General features: G+C 36.6%; 1 protein-coding gene across 2 annotated transcripts in view; it reads left to right on the top strand.

Annotated features, from left to right (window-relative positions):
* STAG1 (STAG1 cohesin complex component) overlaps positions 1-24,458 on the top strand; it is a 306,358-nt gene that overhangs the window by 12,240 nt on the left and 269,660 nt on the right. For both annotated transcript variants that reach the window (XM_065876744.1, XM_065876743.1), the window contains exon 3: positions 7,390-7,554. In XM_065876744.1, coding sequence (XP_065732816.1) covers positions 7,390-7,554 — 165 coding nt within the window. The remainder of the gene's footprint in view (positions 1-7,389; positions 7,555-24,458) is intronic.

The following is a 24,458-nucleotide window of genomic DNA, read 5'->3' as shown; positions in this document are numbered from 1 at the left end:
ATCAAGTGGATTTTTTTACCTTCTTATTCACCCTTTATAACCAGTGCTAATAGGCTCCCAGGATTGAGAATTATGGTTTATTTTCTCTTTATTCATGGAGTTTAGTTCCTGCTATATATGTAACTAAATATGTGTAATGATGTATGTGTCTATGACACATGCAAACATTCCTACATGTGCAGAAGCTTACTTGTTGCAGCATTATTTATAATAGTGAATGATCCAAAACAAAATAAATGTTCATCAATAGGTCAATGGCTAAATAAGTTAATGTATATTTATGTAATGGAACACTGCAGCTTTCGGAAAAGTCAAGACATTCTGTAGGTTTTTGCTATAGATTAAGTATAAAATATGTTGATAGTGAAAATAGAATGGTGCATAACTGTGCATACATAACATAAAATATAATAGATACATGGAAATATATATGCATTTTTTTTCAAAAATATTTTTTAATTCGGTGAAATACACGTGTGGTTTACCAAGTTACGTTTTTAAGTGTACAGTTCAATGGCATTAAATATACTCATATGCAGTCCTTACCACCACCCATCTCCATAACTTTCTTCATCTTTTAAAACTGAAACTGTACATGCATTAAACAGTAACTACTCATTCTCCACTCCCCACAGCCCCTGGCAATCACCATTCTAGTTTCTGTCCCTTATGATTTTGACTAAGTACTTTATGTAAGTGGAATCATACAGTATTTGCCTTTTTTGTGACTACCTTATTTCACTTAGCATAATGTTCTTGAGATCCATTCACATTGCCGCATTTGTCAGAATTTCCTTCCTTTTTAAGGCAAAATGATATTCCATTGTATCTATATTCCACATTTGCTTATCCATTCATCCACCGATGGACACTTGGATTACTACCAAGGTTTAGCTATTGTGAACAGTGTTGCTGTGAATAAGGGTGTACAAATATCTTTGAGATCCTGCTTTCAATTCTTTTGGGTACATACCTAGATGTGTTATTGGTGGTCATATGATTAATTCTATTTTTAATTTTTGAGGAACTGCCATACTGTTTTATACAATAGCTGTACCATTTACATTCCTATCAGCAGTGCATAAGAGTTCCAGTTTCTCCACAGCCTTGCCTAGACTTTACCCTTTTTTTTGATAGTAGTCATCCTAATAGGTGTGAGATGGCATCTCGTAGTTTTGATTTGCATTTCTCCTAATTATTAGATGTTTAGCATCTTTTCACATGCTTATTGGCCATTTGCATATCTTCTTGGTAGAAATGTCTATTCAAGTCCTTTGCCCATTTTTTAAAAAAAGTTTATTTTTGGCTGCGTTGGGTCTTCATTGCTGTGTGCGGGCTTTCTCTAGTTGCGGTGAGTGGGGGCTACTCTCTGTTGTGGTGTGTGGGCTTCTCATTGCGGTGGTTTCTCTTGTTGCAGAGTATGAGCTCTAGGCCCGCGAGCTTCAGTAGTTGCAGCACGTGAGCTCTAGCGTGCATGAGATTCAGTAGTTGTGGTGCATGGTCTCAGTAGATGTGGCACACAGGCTTAGTTGCCTCATGGCATGTAGGATCTTCCCGGGCCAGGGATCGAACCCATGTTCCCTGCGTTGGCAGGCGGATTCTTAACCACTGCACCACCAGGGAAGTCCTCTTTGACCATTTTTGAATCGGGTTGTTTTGTTGTTGTGTTTTAGTTCTCTTTGTATTCTGGATATTAATATCTTATCAGATACATGATTTACAGATATTTTCTCTCATTCTGTGGGTTTCATTTTTATTCTTTCCCCATTGAATGGTCTTGGTACCCTTGTCAAAAATTATTTAATCATACATGTGAGGGTTTATTTCTGGGCTCTCTATTCTGTTTCATTGGTCTGTGTATCTTTATGCCAGTACCACACTGTTTTGATTACTCTAGCTTTGTAGTAAGATTTGGAATCAGGAAGTGTGAGTCCTTCAACGTTGTTCTTTTTTCAAGATTATTTTGGCTACTTGGAGTCCTTTGAGATTCCCTATGAATTACAGAATGGATTTTTCTGTTTCTGCAGAAATGGTCATACGCATTTTGATAGAGACTGCAGTGAATCTATAGAAAGATCACTTTAGGTAGTATTAACATCTTAACGATATTAAGTCTTCCAAACCATGAACATGGGATGGGTTTCTCTTTATCTACGTCTTCTTTAATTTCTGTCATGTGTATTTTTAAAATATGTTTAAATGTCTCTGGAATGACACATAGGAATGAATAATTTTGGTTGAAAGGACCAGTCTTCTTTCCTAAGGCTTGAGGGTAAGAGTGGGCAAGTTTTCATTGTGTAACTTTAATTACCTTTTGAATATTTAGCCATGGGAATGTGTTACTCAATAAAGAAAAATAACATTCCCCCCTCCCCTCTTCATATGCACACACAAGTGCTCATGCACATACCTGCCATAGGGAAGACACCTATTTTTCCAAAGAGTGAGCACAGAAACAAGACTTGTTAGGAGGAGCCAGGATCTATCAGCTAAACAGGATGAATGCATGAAATAATGATATTTTCAAGCAATTTTAAATTGGTCAGTATGGGAAGATAGTAGCCTATAAATAGGGATCTGGTGTGGTAGATGACCGAACAGGTAATAAGTGATAGCATTACTTGCTGTGCTGAGGACTTTGAACTTTAACTTGATGGTTATGAGAGTCATTGGAGATTAGAGATCAAAGAAAGAAGAAAATAAGTGTTGGAGTAAGTTTGTAATATAAGGATTACTGTGGTTATAGTATTAGAATAGAATGGCATTGTCTAACAAATGTGACTTGAGCTACATCTGTAATTTAATATTTTCTAGTAGATTATAAGAAGTGGGTGAAATTAACTTTAATAATATAATTTATTTAACCTAGTATACCTAAAATATTATAATTTCATCATGTAATCAATATATGAAAGAGATTTTTTTTTTTTTTGCGGTACGCGGGCCTCTCACTGTTGTGGCCTCTCCCGTTGCGGAGCACAGGCTCCGGACGCACAGGCTCAGTGGCCATGGCTCACGGGCCCAGCCACTCCGCGGCATGTAGGATCTTCCCGGACTGGGGCATGAACCCGTGTCCCCTGCATCAGCGGGCGGACTGTCAACCACTGCGCCACCAGGGAAGCCCAGAATGAGATATTTTATATGCTGTTTTTCATACTAAATCTTCACAACCTTGTGGATAGTCAAAACATTGCTCATCTAAGTTTTGAGTAGCCATATTTCAAGTGCTCAGTTAGCTGTGTGAGGCTAGAGGCCATGATACTGGATAATGCAAGTATGGAGATTTTAATCAGGAGACAAATTCGCACCAGTAATTTAAACAGAAAAGTTTACTGTGAAGAATTATTATTTATTGAAAAATCTTTAATAATTTATCACTCAGGAATTGCAAATTAATACAACAAGGAGATATCACCATATGCCTGTTAGAGTAGCTGAAATCTAAAAACCTGACAGTACCAATTTCCTGGCAAGAATGCAAAGCAGCAGAAGCTCTCATTCATTGCTGGTCAGAATGCAAAATGGTATTGCCACTTTGGAAGACAGTTTGGCAGGTTTGTACAAAGCTAAACATAGTTTTACCATATGATCCAGTTATCCTAGGTGTTTACACAACTGATTTAGAAGTTTTGTCCACACAAAACCCTGCATGTGAATGCCTTTGTAGCTTTATTCCTAACTGCCAAAAATGGTGGCCAAGATGTCCATCGTTAGGTAAATGAATGACAAAACATGGTACATCCATACAATGAAATATTGTTTAGAGATGAAAAGAAATGAGCTATTCAACCACTAAAAGACACGGATCCATCTTAAATGCATTTTGTTAAAATGAAAGATACCAGTATGAAAACGCTATATGCTGTGCGATTCCAATTATATGACTCTGTAAAATACAAAACTGTAGTGGTGATTAAAAAAAATTTGGTGTTTGCCAAGGCGAAGTGGGAGGGTTGAATGGATGTGAAGCACAGGCATTTTTTAAGGTAGTGAAACTTTTCTCTGTGATACCATAGTTGTGCGTACATGACAGTATGCGTTTGTCAAAGCCCACCAAACTTTTCAGAAAAAGAGTGAATTTTATTAATACAGATGTTTAAAAAAATCATTTATAAGGTAGGGGGAATACCAGGATGGAATGTAGAGTGTAACAATGTAATCTCTTTTGCAGTGAAGGGAGTGGGGAGAGAGTTGCTGACCTAGGTAACTTTGGAAATGAGTCTGTAAGACTAAAGTCAGAGAAATTGTACACAGTGTATATAAGAACTGCAGTTTAGTTCATAAAGTTGTTTCCCATGGGGTAGGGCTTAAAATACTGCTCTACGTGAATACTGAGGAGAGCCAGATTTCTCATTGTTGGAGTGGGAGTTTGTCGATGAGCAAGGGGAAGAAGCATCCATGTGGTAATGGATTAGAGTTGGAGATACCAGTTCCAACTTATGTTTAGCTTAATATAGGTAACAGATCATTGCATACAGAAACATTTATAGTTATGTGTATATATATATGGAACATACATTTCTTTGTTTTGTCTGCTTAAGGGACTAGAAACAAGGGTACTTAGTATCAAGGAGCCAAACCTAGTGCCCAGATCTTCATCTCTAGTAAAATTCTCTAATAAAAGGAACCAGGGCTCCTTGGATTCTAAACTCCCTGATTCTAAAACTGGAAAAGAGAATATACAGTATGAGCCTGGAGAATGATGTGCTGCCAGAAAGTAACCAAGTGCTAAAAAAATAAAAAGCAAAACACACAGAATGATGGGAATATGTCAGATGGACACAGGAACCAACTGAAAGATCTCTTAATGGCCAAAGCTGAAGCAAGTTGAACAACAAAATAAAATAGTATTGAATGGGCTTCCCTGGTGGTGCAATGGTTGAGAATCTGCCTGCTAATGCAGGGGACACAGGTTCGAGCCCTGGTCTGGGAGGATCCCACATGCCGCCGAGCAACTAGGCCCGTGAGCCACAACTACTGAGCCTGCGGGTCTGGAGCCTGTGCTCCATGACAAGAGAGGCCGCAATAGTGAGGCCCGCACAACGCGATGAAGAGTGGCCCCCGCTTGCCACAACTAGAGAAAGCCCTCGCACAGAAACGAAGACCCAACACAGCAAAAATAAATAAATAAATTACTAAACTCCTACCCTAACATCTTAAAAAAAAATAGTATTGAATTATAATCCAAAAATATAAAATAAATGTCGATGAGTCTACGTTAGTACAAATGATTGAGTGAATGAGTGAGAATAGACAAATCTCTCATACTGAAGAATTTCAAATGGTATGCGTAAATGCTCCACCTTCAAGGAGGTGGATCAAGGAGGTGGAGCATAACTCCCCACCCCTTAAATGTGGGATGCACACAGTGACTTTCTTCCAAAGGGTACAGTATGGAAAGGAGAGGAAAAGTAACTTTACAGTGGAGAAACCTGACAAATACCACCTCAGCCATCTGATTAACAGGTCAACATTGAGTGATAAATCATATTGTTAGTATATACCCTTGATATGAGGTGACAAAAATGATACTTTGTCTCTCACACCTTCCTCTCCAAACCCATAATCCCAGTCTAGTCATTAGAAAAACATCAGACAAACCCCAGTTGAGGAACGTTGTATAAAATATCTGTACAGTACAAAATCCCTGTACAAAATTCTTCAGAATTGTCAAGGTCACCAAAACCCAGGAAAGTATAAAAACTTGGAGCCAAGAGGAGCTTAAGGAGACATGATGTGAGTATGTCTAGGTGCCCTGGATGGGCTCCTAGAACAGAATAGGTCATTAGACAAAAACTAAGAAAATCTGAAGTATGGACTTTTGTTAATGTATCAATTTTGGTTCATTAATTATAACAAATGTACAATACAAATAGTAAGGTGTTAATAATAGGTGTAATTAGACGTGATATATATGGGAATTCCTTGTACTATCTTCACATTTTTTTTGTAAATCTAACACTGTTCTAAAAATAATTTATTTAAAAATAAGCAGTAAATTCAATATATATTAATCCACACACACAAATGGTTGTCAGGCTGTTAACTATTAAGAGGAGTGAAAGAGTACTGTGAAGAATACAGGAACACAGAATGAAGGGAGCAGGTCCTGTGAGCAGGGAGAAAAGCCCTTCCATGTTATGCTTTGTAATGTTCCTCCAGGGCCCTCTCGTTATAAGCCTGCCTGTGCAGCATATGACAAAAGAGAAATGTTTACAGAGTGGGGCAAACTAGAATACATTTGGAGATGAGGAACAGTAAATTGATAACTGAAACAGGCTATTATGAGAGTGAAGTAAATCATTCAAGAGAGACTATAAAGATTGAGAAGATGCTCAGGAGAGACCTAAGGTAACTGACAGGTAAGGAGTATAGGGAGGGAAAAGATATCTGAAAGACAAGGGAGATAACATGGCCTGTTGAGAGAGTTTCAAAAAATGTCTATTGCGTTTAGCAACATTACTTCTACTGGTGGGCTTGGTGAAGCAGCAACCCTGATGAGTTTATATATGAATGAAATTTATGGGAATAATAACAGTGACTGCAAGCAATTCTATCTTGACTCTAAAGGTGAGACACAGATAAGGTGATAACTAGTGTTGACTTTTTTAAAAAAATTGGGGGCGTGGGATGGGTTGTCAATTGAAGAATGTAAACTGTCAAGGCGGAAATGTTTGCTGTATTTCTAGTATCTAGAATGGTTCCAAATATGTTCAATATATATTTGTTGCATGACTGGATAAGAAATATTTGAGCACTTAAGTCGAGGGAGAAGTTGAATATGCAGCTTTTTCCAAGTAATGTTTTATTTTTATTTTTTTTTATTTTTGCGGTTCGCGGGCCTCTCACTGTTGTGGCCTCTCCCATTGCGGAGCACAGGCTCCGGACGCGCAGGCTCAGCAGCCATGGCTCATGGGCCCAGCTGCTCTGCAGCATGTGGGATCTTCCCGGACCGGGACACGAACCCATGTCCCCTGCATCGGCAGGTGGACTCACAACCACTGCCCCACCAGGGAAGCCCTAAGTAATGTTTTATTGAACAAGGTTTCTGAGGAAATAGAATATTGAGGAAGATAGGAAGAAGAAAATGTCAAGAAGGGGGCATGGTTGGGACATGGTTAAAATGTTCAGCATTGGCATTATTGTACAAAATATTAAATCTTTTTCTTTTAACTTTATTTTCATGCCTTGTATAAATTAACTTGTACTTTGCTGTTTGCGCTTTGTTTTTATCAATGAAAACATTGTAAAGCTTCCTTTGGGATTATGTCTCTTATCTATAACAGTGCTAACTTCCCTTTCACAAGATCAAACATAATTTGAGATCATTCTTGCATAAAGCAAAGTATGCCTGCATTTAATTTAACGTTTCCTCATCTTTTTATTCAGTCTACAAATAAGAAACCTCGAAAATCTCCAGGAGAGAAGAGTAGAATTGAAGCTGGAGTTAGAGGAACAGGCCGTGGAAGAGCTAATGGGCATCCTCAACAGAATGGTGAAGGGGAGCCTGTCACATTATTTGAAGTGGTGAAACTGGGGAAAAGTGCAATGCAGGTAAATTTTAAGTGTTTTTAAGTATTTTTATCTTATTAATAAAGCAATACAGTCAATAGCATGGAACCTATTCGTGTATATATTGACATTTTATATACTCTTGTTTGTGTAATCAAGAAGTTTATTAACTTAAAAGTTTTTCTTTGCTTGTTTTGTAAAAGGTGTCAGGAAAGGCATTTTTTTTAATAGTGAGTTTAAGATTACAAAGTTTAGATTACATTGTGCTGAGTAAAGTAACTTGCATGTAACAGGAGCTGCCTAAGAATTTTTATTGCCTTAATAATATGTGTTTTTTTAAAAATTTGAGTTAATATAAGTAACATGTGTATTGAAGAATATTTGAAAGAAGAAAAGGTATAAAAAACATTCCTAAGAGTGAATTAGGAATAACCACAGTTAATATTTTATGGTTATTTGTGTGTGTGTGTGTGTGTGTGTGTGTGTGTGTGTGAGAGAGAGAGATCTTTTATAACCTTCTTACTCTTTTCTCTCTCCTCATTGACTCAACAAATACCATTAAATAGTTTAGAAGAGCATATATTCATTGGCTTCTTACTAATTCATTACAAGGATAAACCATGATTATGTGTGTCTTTACATTTTTTCCCACTGTTTTAAAACTTATCATCTGTATTTACTTCCCCACATCATTTTTTCATTTTAAAGTACTAGAGGTAAAATTATTTCATTAAAGAATATTTAACTGTGTGGTAATAATACCATTTTTACTCTCCAAAAGTTGTACTAGTTTAGCTTTCACCAGAAGTGTAGCTAGCAGTTGGACACTTTATATTTAAGAATTATTTGACAACATAGGCAAAGATGGTAATTCATTATTTTAATTTGCATTTTTTGATTACTGATGATTATATGTTAAATCTTTTAATTTGATATCTGCTCATTTTTGATGCTTCATTTTCAATTTAAGTTTGAAGTTTAGGTAATTGATGAAACAGATTTATTTTTAGACCTAAAAGCAGGCAAGTTTTCATTAGTATACCTTCTATTTTTTAACCTGTATTTCCCTTTGAATTCCTTAAGGGAGTTTAGTGTTTACTGCTTTTTATGTATGTTACCAGATTGATGTGTTCAAGAATCCTGGAATTTGTGTGGGAAGGGAAGGAGGTGGAGTGGTGGGATGATGCTAAATAGTAAAAGAAATACTGAATTCCCAGTTACCTAAAGCAATGGACAACCTTAGATTACATAAGTATAATTTTAAAATATATTAAGTGACGTTTAGCCATTAAGCTTGACAGTTTCTTTATTATACTGTAATAGAAAAATTGTTAACAAGCTACAGAAATACTATTTTTGATTTCTGTTTATTGCCTCCCACCCCTACATGGAAACACAAGCAGAAAGATGAAATTAAATTTAAAAATTGCATTTTAGTATTTTGCTTTTCCTTTTTCATGCAGAACTTTATTTTTCCAACTTTTACTTAATATGAACAAAATCTTCAATATTTAATATGAACAAAATCTAGTCATCTGTATTTGATACACACTAGTGAGTAGTGTACGTTTTTTCTTTTTTGCCCAGTATCTTCTATATTCTTCATCCACATTACTCTTCCCTGTTGCTGTTTCCATACTTTACTCTCTGCTTAAATTCTTTTGGATTCATGTTTTATGAAAGGTAAAGATTAGTAGTCAGAGCCTACTGCTACTTGCATAATTTGGTTTTAAGTCACTTTTTCAACTTTTTCTCACTATTCTTCTGTTGAATTGACCCTAAGCATTTTCTACTTTGCTGTAATTTTTTATTATTCTTTTATGTTTTTCTTTCCTAGCTATATTCAAATTAATCTACAAACTTCTGTAATTTTTTTTTACTCAGCCTTCTATTGTAGGCATTTTTTCCCATGAATTAACCTTATAATTTTAAATAGTTATATACTATTCCCTAATGTGGCTGGTCCATGATTTATTTAACCAGTTTTCATTTGGGCTGCTTTATTGTTAAAGAAGAATATAAGTATATTTAAGATAACTATTTAAGAGTAGTTATTCTATTAAACATAGTACTTCTTTGAATATCCTTATATATCCCTCTGAAATGTGCACGTGGGAATCCTTTGTAACATAAATTCCTGAAAGTGGTTGCTGAGCAAAAGGAATGCATGTTTAAAAAACTCTGTTGCAGGTCTTTTATTGAAGCTGGCACACTAATTTAAGTGTTTATTACCTCTTCACTTCAAACATAAAGTAATGAAAGATAAAATATTAAAAAGAGGGTAGACATTAATGAATTTAGAAACTAAATGTTTCTGTGGTTTATATAGAAGAAAAACTACCTGGTGATCAGGATTGGGCTTAAGGTAGCAGAACCAGGCACTTGTAGCCGAGAGTTTGGCTCTTGTGTGTTAAAAAGATGAAAGGTGCTTCATGAAGGGTAGAGGAATAGAGTTAGGCTTAAACTACATGAAGCCAGGGCCTAACACGTGACTCCATACTTGTAAAGGAGACTGAAGAAAGCCGCTGAGAACTGCATAGGCTAAGGCTTATGATTAGGGGATTGTATATCTCAGGTTACCCTTCAGACTCTAGTTTATGCTTATCATCCATGTAGTTATTAGTAGAGACTCCTTTAATCTCAAGAGGGTCCTAGTTTGGATAATAACATACTAAAACCCCACTTTTAGAAAATCATGGGCTGAAGGAAGGGAGAGGACAGACATAGTCCTTATAACCAGGTCCTGAATTAAAATGACCACTTTCTTGGTTGGAGACTGGGTCTGTAAAAATCCCCTGTATCATCTTAGACCAGGAAGTTCTTTCTAAGCCCACTATATGATCTAGTTGTGCAGTGGAGTGAGTAGAATGAGCAGAGATAATCACAAAATCATTGGCTAAGGAGGGATGAATAATAAAAGAAATAAGTATATTTAAGATTCTAGAGAGATGAAAGAAGAAATTCTATCTAATACCAAATAGGAAATAAACTTAGTAAATTGGTTTTACTGAGGATAAAAAGCTACATTAGATGCCATCAAAGGGAGAATTGAGGAATTGGCATTCATTAGGAATTCATTTAGAATGTAGCCCAGAGAAATAAAAAAGTAAATATGAAAGAGCAGTTGAGTGACTTTGGATTGAAAGGCTTCCAAAATATGCAGGGGAAGAATCCTCAGGGAATAGTAGAGACATAGTTTTTGAAGAGGTAGTTTTGTAGAAATTTACAGTCACATTCCCTCGGATCTAGAGTTCGTTCTCAGGAGTCAACAAGATAAGTGAAAATCATTACACAGCTAGTAATAGTACAGGCATTCCTTGTGTTTTTTGTTTTTTCCTGCACTTCACAGATACTGCATTTTTTACAAATTGAAGGTTTGTGGCAACCCTTCGACAAACAAGTCTATCAGCACCATTTTTCCAACAGCATTATTTTTTAATTAAGGTATGTACAGTGTTTTTTTAGGCATAATGTTATTGTACACCTAAGAGACTATAGTATAGTGTAAACATAACTTTTATATGCACTGGGAAACCAAAAATTCATGTGACTCTCTGTATTGCAATGTTTGCTCTATTGCAGTGGTCTGAAACCAAACCTGCAATATGTCTTAGGTATGCCTGTATAGTATAACTGTAAAATATTGAGGACTGAAAGAAAGTCTTGAAATATTTCATTAAAGAATGCTTGACCCTTTTCTCTGACTACAGTGCAATAAGGTTGAAATACACAAAATTCCCTTTCTACACTACATTATACTCACAAGTCTGGAAAGGCGCTTTTAAATAATTCATGTGGTAAAGAGGACATAAACAGAGTTGAAATGTGAATGTTAGTGAAAGTAATGTTAGTGAAAAATTGAGGCCAGCTAAAGCACTACTTGAATAAATATACAGTCTTAAATGTATTACTATTAGCAAAAGTAGTACAAACTTAGAGAAAGAAAAATAGGAAAACTAAAGTAATTAGGAAGAAAGGCATAATAAAAAATGGAAATTAAATAGAAAAAGAAATGGTAGAAAAGGTCAACTAATGCAAAATATTGGCAATTTCAGTTCAGTACATTTTTAAGACTTAGAAGTTTTGTCTTAGGAATGCAAGGGTGGCTTAATGTTAGAAAATATTTTACTGTTATATAGCAGATAATCCTGGGGGGAAATTGATATAGAATGTTTAGAAAAATCTTTTGATAAAATATAGCTGATATTCATAATGAACAATAACTCTTCATGAATAAACGAACAAGAGGGAAGTTCCTTAGATTGATAAAGTTATCACACAAAAACCTTATAGCTCACATCACGGCACTTTTTAATTTTTAATTTTTGGCTGCATTGGGTCTTCGTTGCTACGTGTGGGGTTTCTCTAGTTGTGGCAAGCGGGGGCTACTCTTCGTTGTGGTGCGCGGGCTTCTCATTGCAGTGGCTTCTCTTTGTTGTAGAGCATGGGCTCTAGGCACATGAGCTTCAGTAGTTGTGGCACTTGGGCTCCATAGTTGTGGCTTGCGGGCTCTAGAGCGCAGGCTCAGTAGTTGTGGCGCACAGGCTTAGTTGCTCCGCAGCATGTGGGATCCTCCCAGACCGTCCCCTGCATTGGCAGGTGGATTCTTAACCACTGCGCCACCAGGGAAGTCCCTCACATCACGGCGTTTTACAAAGGGAAATTTAGATGAATTCCCAGGAAAAAGCACTAGAGTATAACACTAGAGTATAGCAATTGAAAAGGAAAATACAACATTTTCCGTATTTGCAGAATATACAATTGTCTATGTAGGAATTTCAGCATAAACTAGGGTATTAGAACTAATGCGTGATGAGCAGAACTCCTAGAGAGAAAATTAACACTAAAAAAAAAAAAATCAGCATTCTGAATGTGTTAGAGAAAACAATAGCCCATGTAAGAAAACAGTAAGGAAAAATGAATACAATTTTGAGTGGAATAGAATAAAATTCTGTTTCATACTCTTCATATTGAGTGACATAAAAATGTCTGGAAGATAGTGAGAGTCAGTAAGGATGTAGAATAACAACAAGTGGGAGTAACCCCTTTGGAGAAAAATTTGACAGTATTAAGAAAAGTCGAATGACCTATTCATTTTTCATTCATTTAGCAAATATTTAATGAGTGCCTACATGGTGGGCAACACTTTTCTCTCTTTTTTATGTCTTTTTTTAACTGAGATACTTTGAAGAAAGGGAATTCAATTCCTAGTTGTAACCTTTAGAGAAATTTTTGTGTATTTTTATAAATGAGGCAAATACAGGAATTTTTATTGCTACTTTGTAATAGCAAAGAGAAAAAAAAGGAAGTAAAAAATGTCTATGAACAGGACAATTGATAAATAAAATGTGGTATATTCAAACACTTCAAATGAGTGAGTTAGAGCTCTAGGTACCATTATAGATAAATTTCAGAAATGGATTTTAAGGGACAAAGCAAGCTACATAATGATACATAGTATATTGTACTGCTTATATAAACACATATCTAAGCTTATTTAACATCAAGTTTATATTACTGGTTACTTACTGAGGAGATAGGAGAAGGAGAATGGGATCAGATGGGTGTATGTGGGGTACTACAGCAGTTACTGAAAAGGAAGCAGAAAGAAACAAATATGGCTGTAAAGTATTAAATGTTGTTGAAGCTGGATACCTTCTTGTCTATCTTGTTTATTTTATTTTTTGAAATAAAAATGGATAGCATTTCGGAAATGCCCCCCAAAAGGAGGGCTTATAATGTCCATATATTTGGAAAATGACAGTATCCCTTCCCCTTTGGAGAGGTATGAAATGTGAAGGCTTTGATAAGATTTGTGTTAAAGAACCTGGCTGCTTTTATTTCTCCAGCATTCCAGAAACCTTTGATTCCTACAACTATTTATGACCGTTTTCTATTTTAAGTCTTTTCTCCTTATCAGAATTGTAAAGAATCAGTTTTACTAGCTTAATAGATACTTGTTACACACCTCCTGTAATCAGATGCTGTGCTAGATAGTTCCTCAGTGTACAGAAAAACAACCACAGTTTTGCCCTTATGGGAAACAGGTGTTACAGAATACTTTAATAAAACAGATATACTGAGTGGGTTGAAAACTCTGAAAATTCACTTGGGCATGTCTAGAGGACAGGGTTGTGGAAGGTTTGCCTGTATAGCTAAAACTTGACCTGAGACTTGAAAGATGAGTAGGAGTTAGCTAGGCAGTAGCAGAGGGCACTTCTTACAGCAGAAACAGGGCATGCAAAAATGAAATCTCTACCCCTACAAAGAGGGTATAGATGTCCAGTAAAAATAGAGCTGAGAGAAGCTAGATTCTGAACATTGAATGTTTTGGCTTTTTTTGAAATTGGTGGCATTTTTGAAAGAAAATAACATCATATTTAGCGTTTTTAGAAATACCTTTCTGGAAGCAGTACAGGTAGTGATTTGGGGTGTGTAGGGCTGGAAGAAAGACCAATTAGGAGACTTTTTTTTTTTTTCTCCCCCTCCATTGATCCAGTTGGGAAGTAATGAGTTTGCATTTATAGTGTCAGTGAGGGTGAAAAGGAAGAGGAAGTGACCGATTCTATAAATATTAAGGCTGTAGGATGCTTCTGAAGGATGAGAAAGAGGACAGAATCTAAGGTAATTCCTAGTTGTTTGACTTGGGGATATTCACTGAAAGGAAATTTTTTTTTTTTTTTTTTTTTTGCGCTATGCGGGCCTCTCACTGCTGCGGCCTCTCCCGTCGCAAGCACAGGCTCTGGACGCACAGGCTCAGCGGCCACGGCTCACGGGCCCAGCCGCTCCGCAGCACGTGGGATCCTCCCGGACCGGGGCACGAACCCGTGTCCCCTGCATGGGCAGGCGGACTCTCAACCACTGCGCCACCAGAGAAGCCCAGGAAATTTTTAAGAGTATAGGTGTTAGTAGATGGGTATGGGAATAGTTTGGTTTGGACATTTTGACTTCTAGGTGCATGACACTGACTATATGTTGAATTTTGGAACATTCAAGCTATTAATCTGGTATTTGTTGCTTTAGTAGTCATGAGTTAGCATTTAAGTGAATTTCTATAATCCATTGGCATTTGCATTTTGTTCCTCCAGACTTCAACTAAAAATGTTGGACTACAGTTGCTTCATTCAACAAAAATTCATTGAGAGCTCTTGTTTCAGGCATTGGGTTAGGTACAAGAGATAGAATATGAACTAAACTTGCCTGACCCTTCCCTTCATAGACTTGCTAATCATCGAAGGGAAAGGAAATTCTCCATACTAATCAAATGATCTGTTAATATACTATTATAAACTGTTGATTAATGCTAAGAAAACTCCATTTGGTCTTAATGTACTGATAATAATAACTTATGTGAATGAGGAATTGGATTCAGCCTATAAATGAAGTATACTTAATAGCACAGTTTGGTCTCCTGTTTGCTTTTGACAGGTGACTATGTGGGTAAAACTGATTTTGTCCATTGAAGTTATGATTGGGAAAGACATAGGTATCTTAGCGGGATAGTCTGTGATTAGTCATTCTCTCTCTTTTAGGGAGGAAACTTTGTTCTGATGTTAAAGAAAAGTATGAACTTTTATAGGACATTGATTTCTTCTAGTTCCCAACTTACAAATGGGTTAGATGCCAAATCTCAAGGTATCAAATGCAGAGGAGTTCTCCCCTAAGATTTGTGTAGGTGATTTTTTTTTTTTTTTTTTTTCGTTACGCGGGCCTCTCACTGTTGTGACCTCTCCCGCTGCGGAGCACAGGCTCCGGACGCGCAGGCTCAGCGGCCATGGCTCACGGGCCCAGCCGCTCCGCGGCACGTGGGATCTTCCCGGACCGGGGCACGAACCCGTGTCCCAAACCCGTGTCCCCTGCATTGGCAGGCGGACTCTCAACCACTGCACCACCAGGGAAGCCCGGTGTAGGTGAATTTTAATTACTCTATGTCGACACCAAGGAAAGTGAAAAAGCACCGGTGAGTTTATTAAAATCTCACCTGTTAACTTGTGTTTGAACTGACAGTTTATTTAGTGACTGTATGAGAATTGAATGCCTTTCTGAGCTATTAATAGAATGGATAAATGTGTTTATAATAAGTTTTGAATTGTTCATTGAAAAGCTTAAAAGTTTCAAGAAGTATTAAAATGGCTGAAGAATGTCTTAAGAAGTTTAATTATAGAAGAAATGGTACTGAAACGTTAGAGGGGAGAACAAATGTACTATTGACTGAAGTGAACTTTGTAACAAAGATGGTCAAGAAATATTGAAGGAAGGAAATACTACAATGAAGATGAGTAAAACCTTATAGAACTAAGCAAATACAAGTACTTGGATAGAACCAGTATATGAGTGTAATACAAGAAATATGTGCTTATAGCTGCAACCACTACAGTGCAGGATATTGGGTACAGGACTTAAAATCATGAAAAAAATATTAAAACATTTATTCTGATTTTTAACATCATAATAAAAAATTTAAATTTAATATAAAAACATTTAGATTAAGTTTAGCTGAAGGTAAATGTGGAAAACTGAAAATAACAGTTTAAACAAGATAGTTTATTTCTCTCATACGTAAAAGATCTTAGATAGATGATCTTTTCCATGGCAGCAGGTAGACTGTCAAAGGATTGAAATTGTTAATACTTTAATAATCATTAAGGTACACATAATCATAACTTTAGCAACTGTACATTTTGATGTTTATCAGAAACGAATTTTACATAACAAAAAGGAAGAAACTGCCAGGGCAGCACAATTGCGGTTTCTACCCCAGGCACCAGACATTGGGTTCTGTTTTAAGCCCTATGAATATCTTTCTATCCTGTGTATTTCTCATTCCTCTGTCTTGACCCTTGTGGGAAGTCTGGGCCTAATGTTGCACTTCACATTGTCCCATGAATAAGTTGATGTTTTAAGGGTGGGAGTGCTGCTGGTGCCAGGCACTGTGCTCTTGAGGCGAACTGCTTCATTTTAGACTTCTTAGTTCCTGCAAGCCATGCACAAGTGGCCACAAAAGTGGTCAAAGCCTGGTGAAGCCTAGCAAGCATACCTTTGTGGACGTTGATTGCCTACAGAGCCCCAAATGTGATAGAAATGGTGTTTGAAGGCCCATCAGTGCAGCATAGATGTCATAGTGCTGGTGGGTGAACCTCATGGGCATCCATCACGGCATCCATGATTTGGAAAAAGAAGACCTGAGTCTTCAGCACAACACCTTTGTTGCAAAAGCATCACTGCCAGGATGCCTGTGCCTTTTAAACTCAGATTGGGAAGCTGAGCTGCAGTGCCTCTTTTGTGACGGCCGCTGGCTCCATTCCAGGTACATGCCAGCACTACAAGCAGCCCACCATCTATATTAAGCAGTAACAGAACACCTCTTAGAAGATCCTAGATGAGATGGACACTGGATGAGATGGACATTGCTAGCTCTGCCTATGTTGAGAGGAGGGTAGGGTTGAATTACTCTTCTGTGGCTGTAGCAGTCTCAGTATGCTCTTCTGTGGAAGTCTCCTGTTGGTAATCTCTACATGGGTAAGAAATCCCCCCCAACCCCCATGAAGCTTTGACAGCTAGTTCCAGTATTGTCGCTGTGGTGGTCCTGGTGGCCATTGTTGTTGGCATTGCAATCCTGCTGATCACCATCAGGTGGAAGTTGGGGAAGTACAAGAAGGCAGGAATGAAGGACTGGGGGAATTGAATTACAACCCAGCATAGGTCTATAGTGGGGAGGGTCAGAGGACAGTGTCCAGGACCACTTCAGCGTGAAACTAAATTCTTGACTCAAGACAGATACTTTCTCCACCACCATCCCCTTCTGCTCTCCCTCCTCCCTCCATCCTAACAATTCTTGTCCTAGGGCTACCTTTCTTTCTGACTTTATCTCCCAACCTCTCTTGAAGACCTGTTTCTATTATTATTCCTTCTTTCTCTTGGTCCATGGATAAGAAATCTCATTCTGTAAATGCAGACACAAGAATGTCATCTTTGATTATGTTTAAAATAAAAGGTTAAAATGACATCCTGGGATCATTTAAAAGTGGTGGAATACCTTTTAAAGGCTTAAATGACTTTAGGTGAGGAACAGTTCTATCTCATTATAAAGGAAAGAGTAGCATCGTCATCCTGAACTACCTACTAGTTTATCTACTGCTTATCGATGAGAAGAAAATTTGGCTTTATTTGGGCTTGCATAATGGCCATATCAGTGTCTGTTACACTATGAACACATATGCTTCTCACTTAAAAGCTAATCTTATTTTGGTTGCCTAAACACATTTTTATTTTATTGAGAAGAGACTGTCCAGATACTTTTGGGGTTTGTTCTTCAGCTCACCTGTATTATAGCTGATATTAGTAATGTTTTATTATGTAAAAATGTTTGTATATACTTTGTCATTGGTAATTTTTGTGACTTTCTTAATATTACAAACAGTGAAATTTAATAAAATATGAGGGAGACATAAAGCAAGAGAGAGTTTGAATTTGTCAAAATTATGCCAATTAAAAAGAAACCTTAACTTTTTTTTTTTTTGGGATCCTGTGGGAGGTTATACGTAAGACGAAGGTGAAATAAATAGAACTTTACAAACACCAGGACACTGTATCTTAGAATCACAGTATCTTTTTTTTTTTAAACATCTTTATTGGGGTATAATTGCTTTACAGTGTTGTGTTAGTTTCTGCTATATAACAAAGTGAATCAGCTATACATATACATATATCCCCATATCTCCTCCCTCTTGCATCTCCCTCCCACCCTCCCTACCCCACCCTCTAGGTGGTCGCAAAGCACTGAGCTGATCTCCCTGTGCTATGAGGCTGCTTCCACTAGCTAGCTATTTTACATTTGGTAGTGTATGTCAATGCTACTCTCTCACTTCATTCCGGCTTACCCTTCCCCATCCCCGAGAATCACAGTATCTTTATTTGAACTTCAGAAATGTTCAGATTTTATAGCCCAAGGTTTTCCCCACAAATGATTATATTTTTATAAAATAATCATTGTTGATCCCTTTTAGAGATTCAGCTGGATTACCTTTGAACATATTCATTGTTTAAGCTTCATGGTCACATCTCAACATCTTTTGCATCTCTTAAACTGACATGTGGAACTGGTCCAGACTATTTCATAATCAGTTTAGTGCCTTAAAATTCTTAGGTTTTTGAGAACAGTTGTAAGAAAGTTCTAAACATGAACTGTATTTCTTGCAGTTTTTGTGTTATGTAGTATTTGAATTATTAAGTTGTTTACTGTTTCTCAAAGATATATGTACATTTACATTTATCTACTGTTTACCAGCTCCAGTAGAAAAATGAGCAAGTGAAAAGAGTCTTGTTTTGCTATTTGTTGAGCAATGTCAGTATTTTTGTGATAAAAGATGTTAACATTAAAATGTTAAGTTTCTGATTCTTCCCTGAGTCTTTTTTTTTTTTTTTTTTTGCGGTACGCGGGCCTGTCACTGTTGTGGCCTGTCCCGTTGCGGAGCACAGGCCCCGGACGCGCAGGCTCAGCCGCCATGGCTCACGGACCCAGCCGCTCCGCGGCATGTGGGATCTTCTCGGACCGGGGTGCGAACCCATGTCCCCTGCATCGGCAGGCGGACTCTCAACCACTGCGCCACCAGGGAAGCCCCCCTGAGTCTATCTTTAACTCTTGCTTTAACCTAATAATAACCTAATAACATGTGTGATTAACTGTAAGCTAATTTTTAAAAGTGCTTTAGTCCTGATATCTCCCATTTTCCTAGAATGAAAAGTAATATGGAAAATATACAGAATGTTTTAGGGCAGAAGATATAAATTGCTTTTTTCACTTCATAGGTATTTGAAAATCCTCAAATGATAGCTTAATATTAAGAGTGAGTTTTTGATTTTTTGTTTAGTTAGAATGACTCTCTGAAATTTGTGGATGTTTTAACCTGTCCCCAACAATTCTAGCATCTACATAGAGTAATATACATACTGTAAAAAATAAACCTCAGATATTGGTGGCATATCATGATAGACATTAATTTCTGATATATGTAACCATTCTTATATATATAATATAAGAAAGTGGTAGGTGTCTTTCCTTCATATGGTGACTTAAGGATCCATGCTCCTTCCATTTTCTGGCTCCTCTTTCCCTTAGAGCCTCAGTGTTGTTTGCATTCAGTGGCTGGAAGGGGAGAGAGAATGGAGCACTACCTACTTCTTAGACGCTTTTGGTCCCCCTGTTTACATTCCATTGATGGAAACTTACCAGTACTACAGTGAGCCAGGTAATGGAGTCAGTGGCTGGGTAGTTGTTACCCAGTTTGGTATACACTGTGAAAGGGAGAACACATAATTGTCATACTCTGGTTACTTTTAGATAATTAGAGGGAAGGTATACAGTAAATATTTTTATTTGTTTAATTTCTTCAATACAGAGATTATAAAAGCTGCTGATTAGTGCTAAGATAAGAGCATTAACTCCTTTTAAGTTATTTAGAACTAAAGTCCTAAGTTGAAGTTAGGGACTCTAGGAATTTTCACAGCCTCTATTCAGTTACATCCAAAGATACCTACTATTTTTCATGTATTTAGCTTCAGTAAACACATTGCTGTTGTTTTTTTTTGTGTTGTTGCTGATGTCAAGCTTGTGGCTTTAACTTAGGTGTTTCAGATATTATTAGTCTTCTTCATGATATCCCCTAACCTTCCAAAGGTATCATCCACAGGTATATCACATTTTATATAGATGGTCTAGGACATATGAAGTAAATAGAGATATGACTGTTGATGTATTTGTGATTATGATAGTGAAATATTTGTAAAAGATTATGTATATAATGGGTTTACTTTATGAAGTCATTTTAAGGAAAAATAGCCTTTATTTTACATATTTATTTGTGTTTATGAATTGTTTATAGATATTTGAATATATGGAATATGGTGCTTTCTACTAGCTTTATTTTCACAGAGAGGATCTAACTTACTTTAATGCTTCTGGTCAAAATTCCTTACTTACAGCTTCAGTAAGAATTGAAATACAGAAAATATTATATGAATAAAGACATATTGAACTATGAGACTTTTTTAGAATTTCTTCTTTTGTCCACCTCAGTAAATTTGGATTGAGTGTGCTTGTGCAGTTTCTTACCCAGTACACTAACTTTAATCTTGTATAAAGCAGAACCCTTCAGAAATTTATTTTTCATGATTTGTGTCCAAACTGCTGAAGAAAACTATATATATGTTGATATAATTCCTTATCATTTCCTGGGCTTTGGTCCTAAGCCTTTGAGATGAGAAGACAAAAAGGATTTTCCTCCCAGTGAGGACTTTTGATCTAGTACAGGATTTCTTAACCTGGAGTCAGTGCTAGAATTTTTGATAAGCATGAACAGAAATGAGGAGAGTGGTAAAAAAAATTTGGAATTGATTTAAAAAAAATAAGTGCAGAGAGAAAACTGATCTGGGATATTTAAAAGGATTGTTAATGGCATTGAAGACTAAATTTGTAGGAGTATAACTTAATATAATTGTTTGATTTTCCTCCTGCAGCCTTGTAACCAGATATTAGAAATGTGAATTTACTGTTTACTAGAAGGAACAAAAATGTAGGTTTTGATCTGTGCCAGGAACTCCTTTTCAGTAGTTATAGTCCTTTGAGGGTTTTGAATTGCTTGAAACAAGACAAAGACTAATCTGACATGCACAGTCTTAGAAAGTGTATATAGATGTTGTGTTGTTTGCAGTATCATTGGGCTAGGATATGAATGTTTCCTAACTGGCTGTGGAAATTCTGGACTATGTGAACACACATTTTCAAGAAAGTTAAAAACTACGTATCCTCTATTAAAACTCCAACTTTCACTCTTCACTCAGAGATACGTGCCTTGGTGTGTTTCTTGCTAGCTTCTCCTTGTGAACTCTGTTGTCTTATGACATTAAACTTGATTGTGCTTAGGTCTTTTCTTCCTGTCCGTTTTAAGTAGGTCTGACAAATATTAATCTGTATTTTTACTAAGATCCTGTATTTTAATTGAGAAGAGTGTGATTAACTGGACTAGACAGGGTTATTCTGGGTGATATGATAGGAAATCATTTACCTATAATATCCACAAGCCTAACTTTGTTTATGAAACACCATTATTTCATAATTTATGTATCTTGATTTTAGAAGACACATTAGAGACAAATATTCTGTACTTTGAAAGAGTTGTTGCCAACTTTATGACAGCTCATGCATTAACAGCAAAACAGGTGTATTTTCACTACAGTTATGTCTTAATAATCCATGTCATCGTATCCACCCATGTATCTTAGATTTGTATGCTATGATATCACTTCCTGGTCATTCAGAACCAGCCATTTCACACCTTTTCCCCACATTGCATACAATAGCAGATTATTCTTCAGTTATATTAAGCACTGGGAAGATTTTTTTTAAAGATGTTATTTTAGAAATCCTTTTAGAACTATTTGGTTTATAAAATGTTTCTGATATTTAGTCATTTCATAAATTACAGAAGGAATTGATGAATCCCAGAGTAAAATGGAAGAGAGAAAAAATAACTAGGATGACTTTAACTCCACTTTTCTGCTGCTTGTGCAGAAATTCCAGAATAACCTTCTATTAGTAGTTGAAGCCATCGTCAACACAAAGCAGCTCTGAGAGTCCTGGCAAGACATTGAAAGGATGTATAATAGGATTTAGGACAGACTTTTCTAGCATAATTATTAATAGCACCCTCTTTCACCCTGTAAGTGTTCTAGTTTGTGTCATAAATTGTAATGACATTGTAAGAATTGGTAAAGAAATGAATGCAAGATAAAGACGTTAGAGGACTAAAGTTCTTGATGAGGCTCAAAAGGCAAAGTGTGAGTGTAAGGCGTTCTGTACTAAATGGACAGAGATCATTCCAGGTAGTATGGAAATGATTTCAAAGATGGAATAGTTCTTAGATGTCTAGGATGTGAATGGAGAGTTTGAAGTAAAAACATTGATGGTCTTTTAGACCAACAGAAGTAAAAATTGTGTATCTTAAGATATCAGATATATCTTTATTAACATGGTTGAAATGGCTCTGGATGGCTTGATTGGGGTAGAGGGGAAGACTTTGAACCAAGAAACAAAGTTCAGTGACTGGGCGTGGAGAGAGGGGTGACTGTAAAGGCTACTTAATGTATCACAAAAAGGAAGGTGGTGGTAGGACGGTAAGCCACCTGGCATGGGTCTTAAAGGCTGATGAGTTTCGAATGCTGATAGGTATAGTGTGGCTCGGATATGACAGTAGCTAGGAGAGGCAGTTATCATAAAGCACAAAAAAGGAAATACTGTAGTATTCTGAGGCCATAGGGAAAATATCCAAGTTTCAGATTGGGCCAAGGAGGTAGAGACAGATTTGTGAATTGGTTTTAATGTGTAGAGTAATTTTACAGTGAACTGCTAGTTCAGGATGTTTTCAGAGGAAATAGTTGGGAAGGAAAATCAGTGGAAGAGTGAATTAAGAGAAAGAAACCAAGAACTGTGTAGTATTTTAGAGCAGGACAAAAATGGGATAACTTTTTTTAATGGTTGTAGATGATACAGATTACATAGTCATTTTAAGAGATTTACTGACTTCAGGGTTCAGAAAAAACTTGGCTTAAAATGGTTTGAAAATTCAGTGTATGCTATCCAGGTGTTTTTAGCTTTGATTGACCTAAAATGGACCCCTATTATTTAATAGTGGGGAAAATACTGCACTGTTAGAAGACAAAGTTGTCATTATTTAGCTGGGATGGTCTTGGGAAAGTCACCAAATACCTTTCATCTGTAATTTCCTTATCAGTAATTGATGTTCTGCCCATGAGGCTTCTTATGAGAATCAAATGAGGCTGATTTATGTCAGTGTATTGTGATACAAAATATTTTAGTCATGCTTGGTTTATGATAAAATTCAAAGCTCACCTTTCAGTGAGGCTTAATGTGGTTTTGAATCTGTATTTTGTGTTTGTATTTTGTATTTGTAGATATTGTATGGAATTCTAGAATACATCATGTTAAAATTTAGGTTAAGGCTGGAGAAAGTTATAAGGAGAAGGATTCTGAGAGGTCACTTTTTGAGCCAAGAAAGACCTTGCCAAGCATATGTAGTGTCCCTTACCACAAATTAATCATGTTCTTTTAAAATGTGTGTTAGAGAATTTACCATAAGAAAATGCTGCTTAGAATAAAATGCTGAGGTAAATAAAAATAACTCATTTGGACATTTTTAGTTGATTTCTTTTGATACCAGTATCTCTTCTAGCTGGGGAGTGGTATGACCATACAAAGAAGCATAGCAGTTCAGAATTATTTCCACATATTCTCTGACACTAATTCACACAAAAGAGAAAAATAAAGACATGTAATGAGGGTCTCTTTCTCATTTTTTGTTCTTTTTTTACTATTAAATTGTTGGCAACTCTTTGCTTATCTCTCAAATTATATATTTATATTTGCTGGCTCATGAAATACAAACCTCTTGAATCACTAATTTAACTTAAAGTCTGACATCATTAGGAAGTAGCAGACCACATTTGCTCTTCAGTTTTCCATTATCAGCTCCTGCTGATGGCTTACCGAAAAACAGGTGGTCGAAGTTAACTATTATTTGAAAAACATGTGTTCAATGTGAGGTTAAACTCCCTTAGCTTTCCTTAAAGTATGTACAGCTTCTTCCAGTCACGTTTAATGCAGGAACTCCTCTCATACGAGATACTAGCTAGATACTTAGGTAGGCTTGTGTCCCTCCCTGTCCCGTCCCCCCTTATGATAGGCTTGTGTCCCTCCCTGTCCCATTCCCCCCCCCACCAAAAAACCCCCCAAGATTAAATGGTTTTGGATATCAGGAACTATGGCAAGCACTTTTTGTATCCACTATACCACCATCCACAGTAAAATGCATATGTTCAACATTTAGTAAATAGCTGACAAATAATCACCTCACACCAGTCAGAATAGCTAT

This window comes from Phocoena phocoena, chromosome 4 (genome assembly GCF_963924675.1).
Source record: "Phocoena phocoena chromosome 4, mPhoPho1.1, whole genome shotgun sequence".
NCBI lineage: Eukaryota > Metazoa > Chordata > Mammalia > Artiodactyla > Phocoenidae > Phocoena > Phocoena phocoena.
The sequence above is the reverse complement of the archived record's forward strand: the minus strand, read 5'-3'. Positions and strand labels throughout refer to the sequence as shown.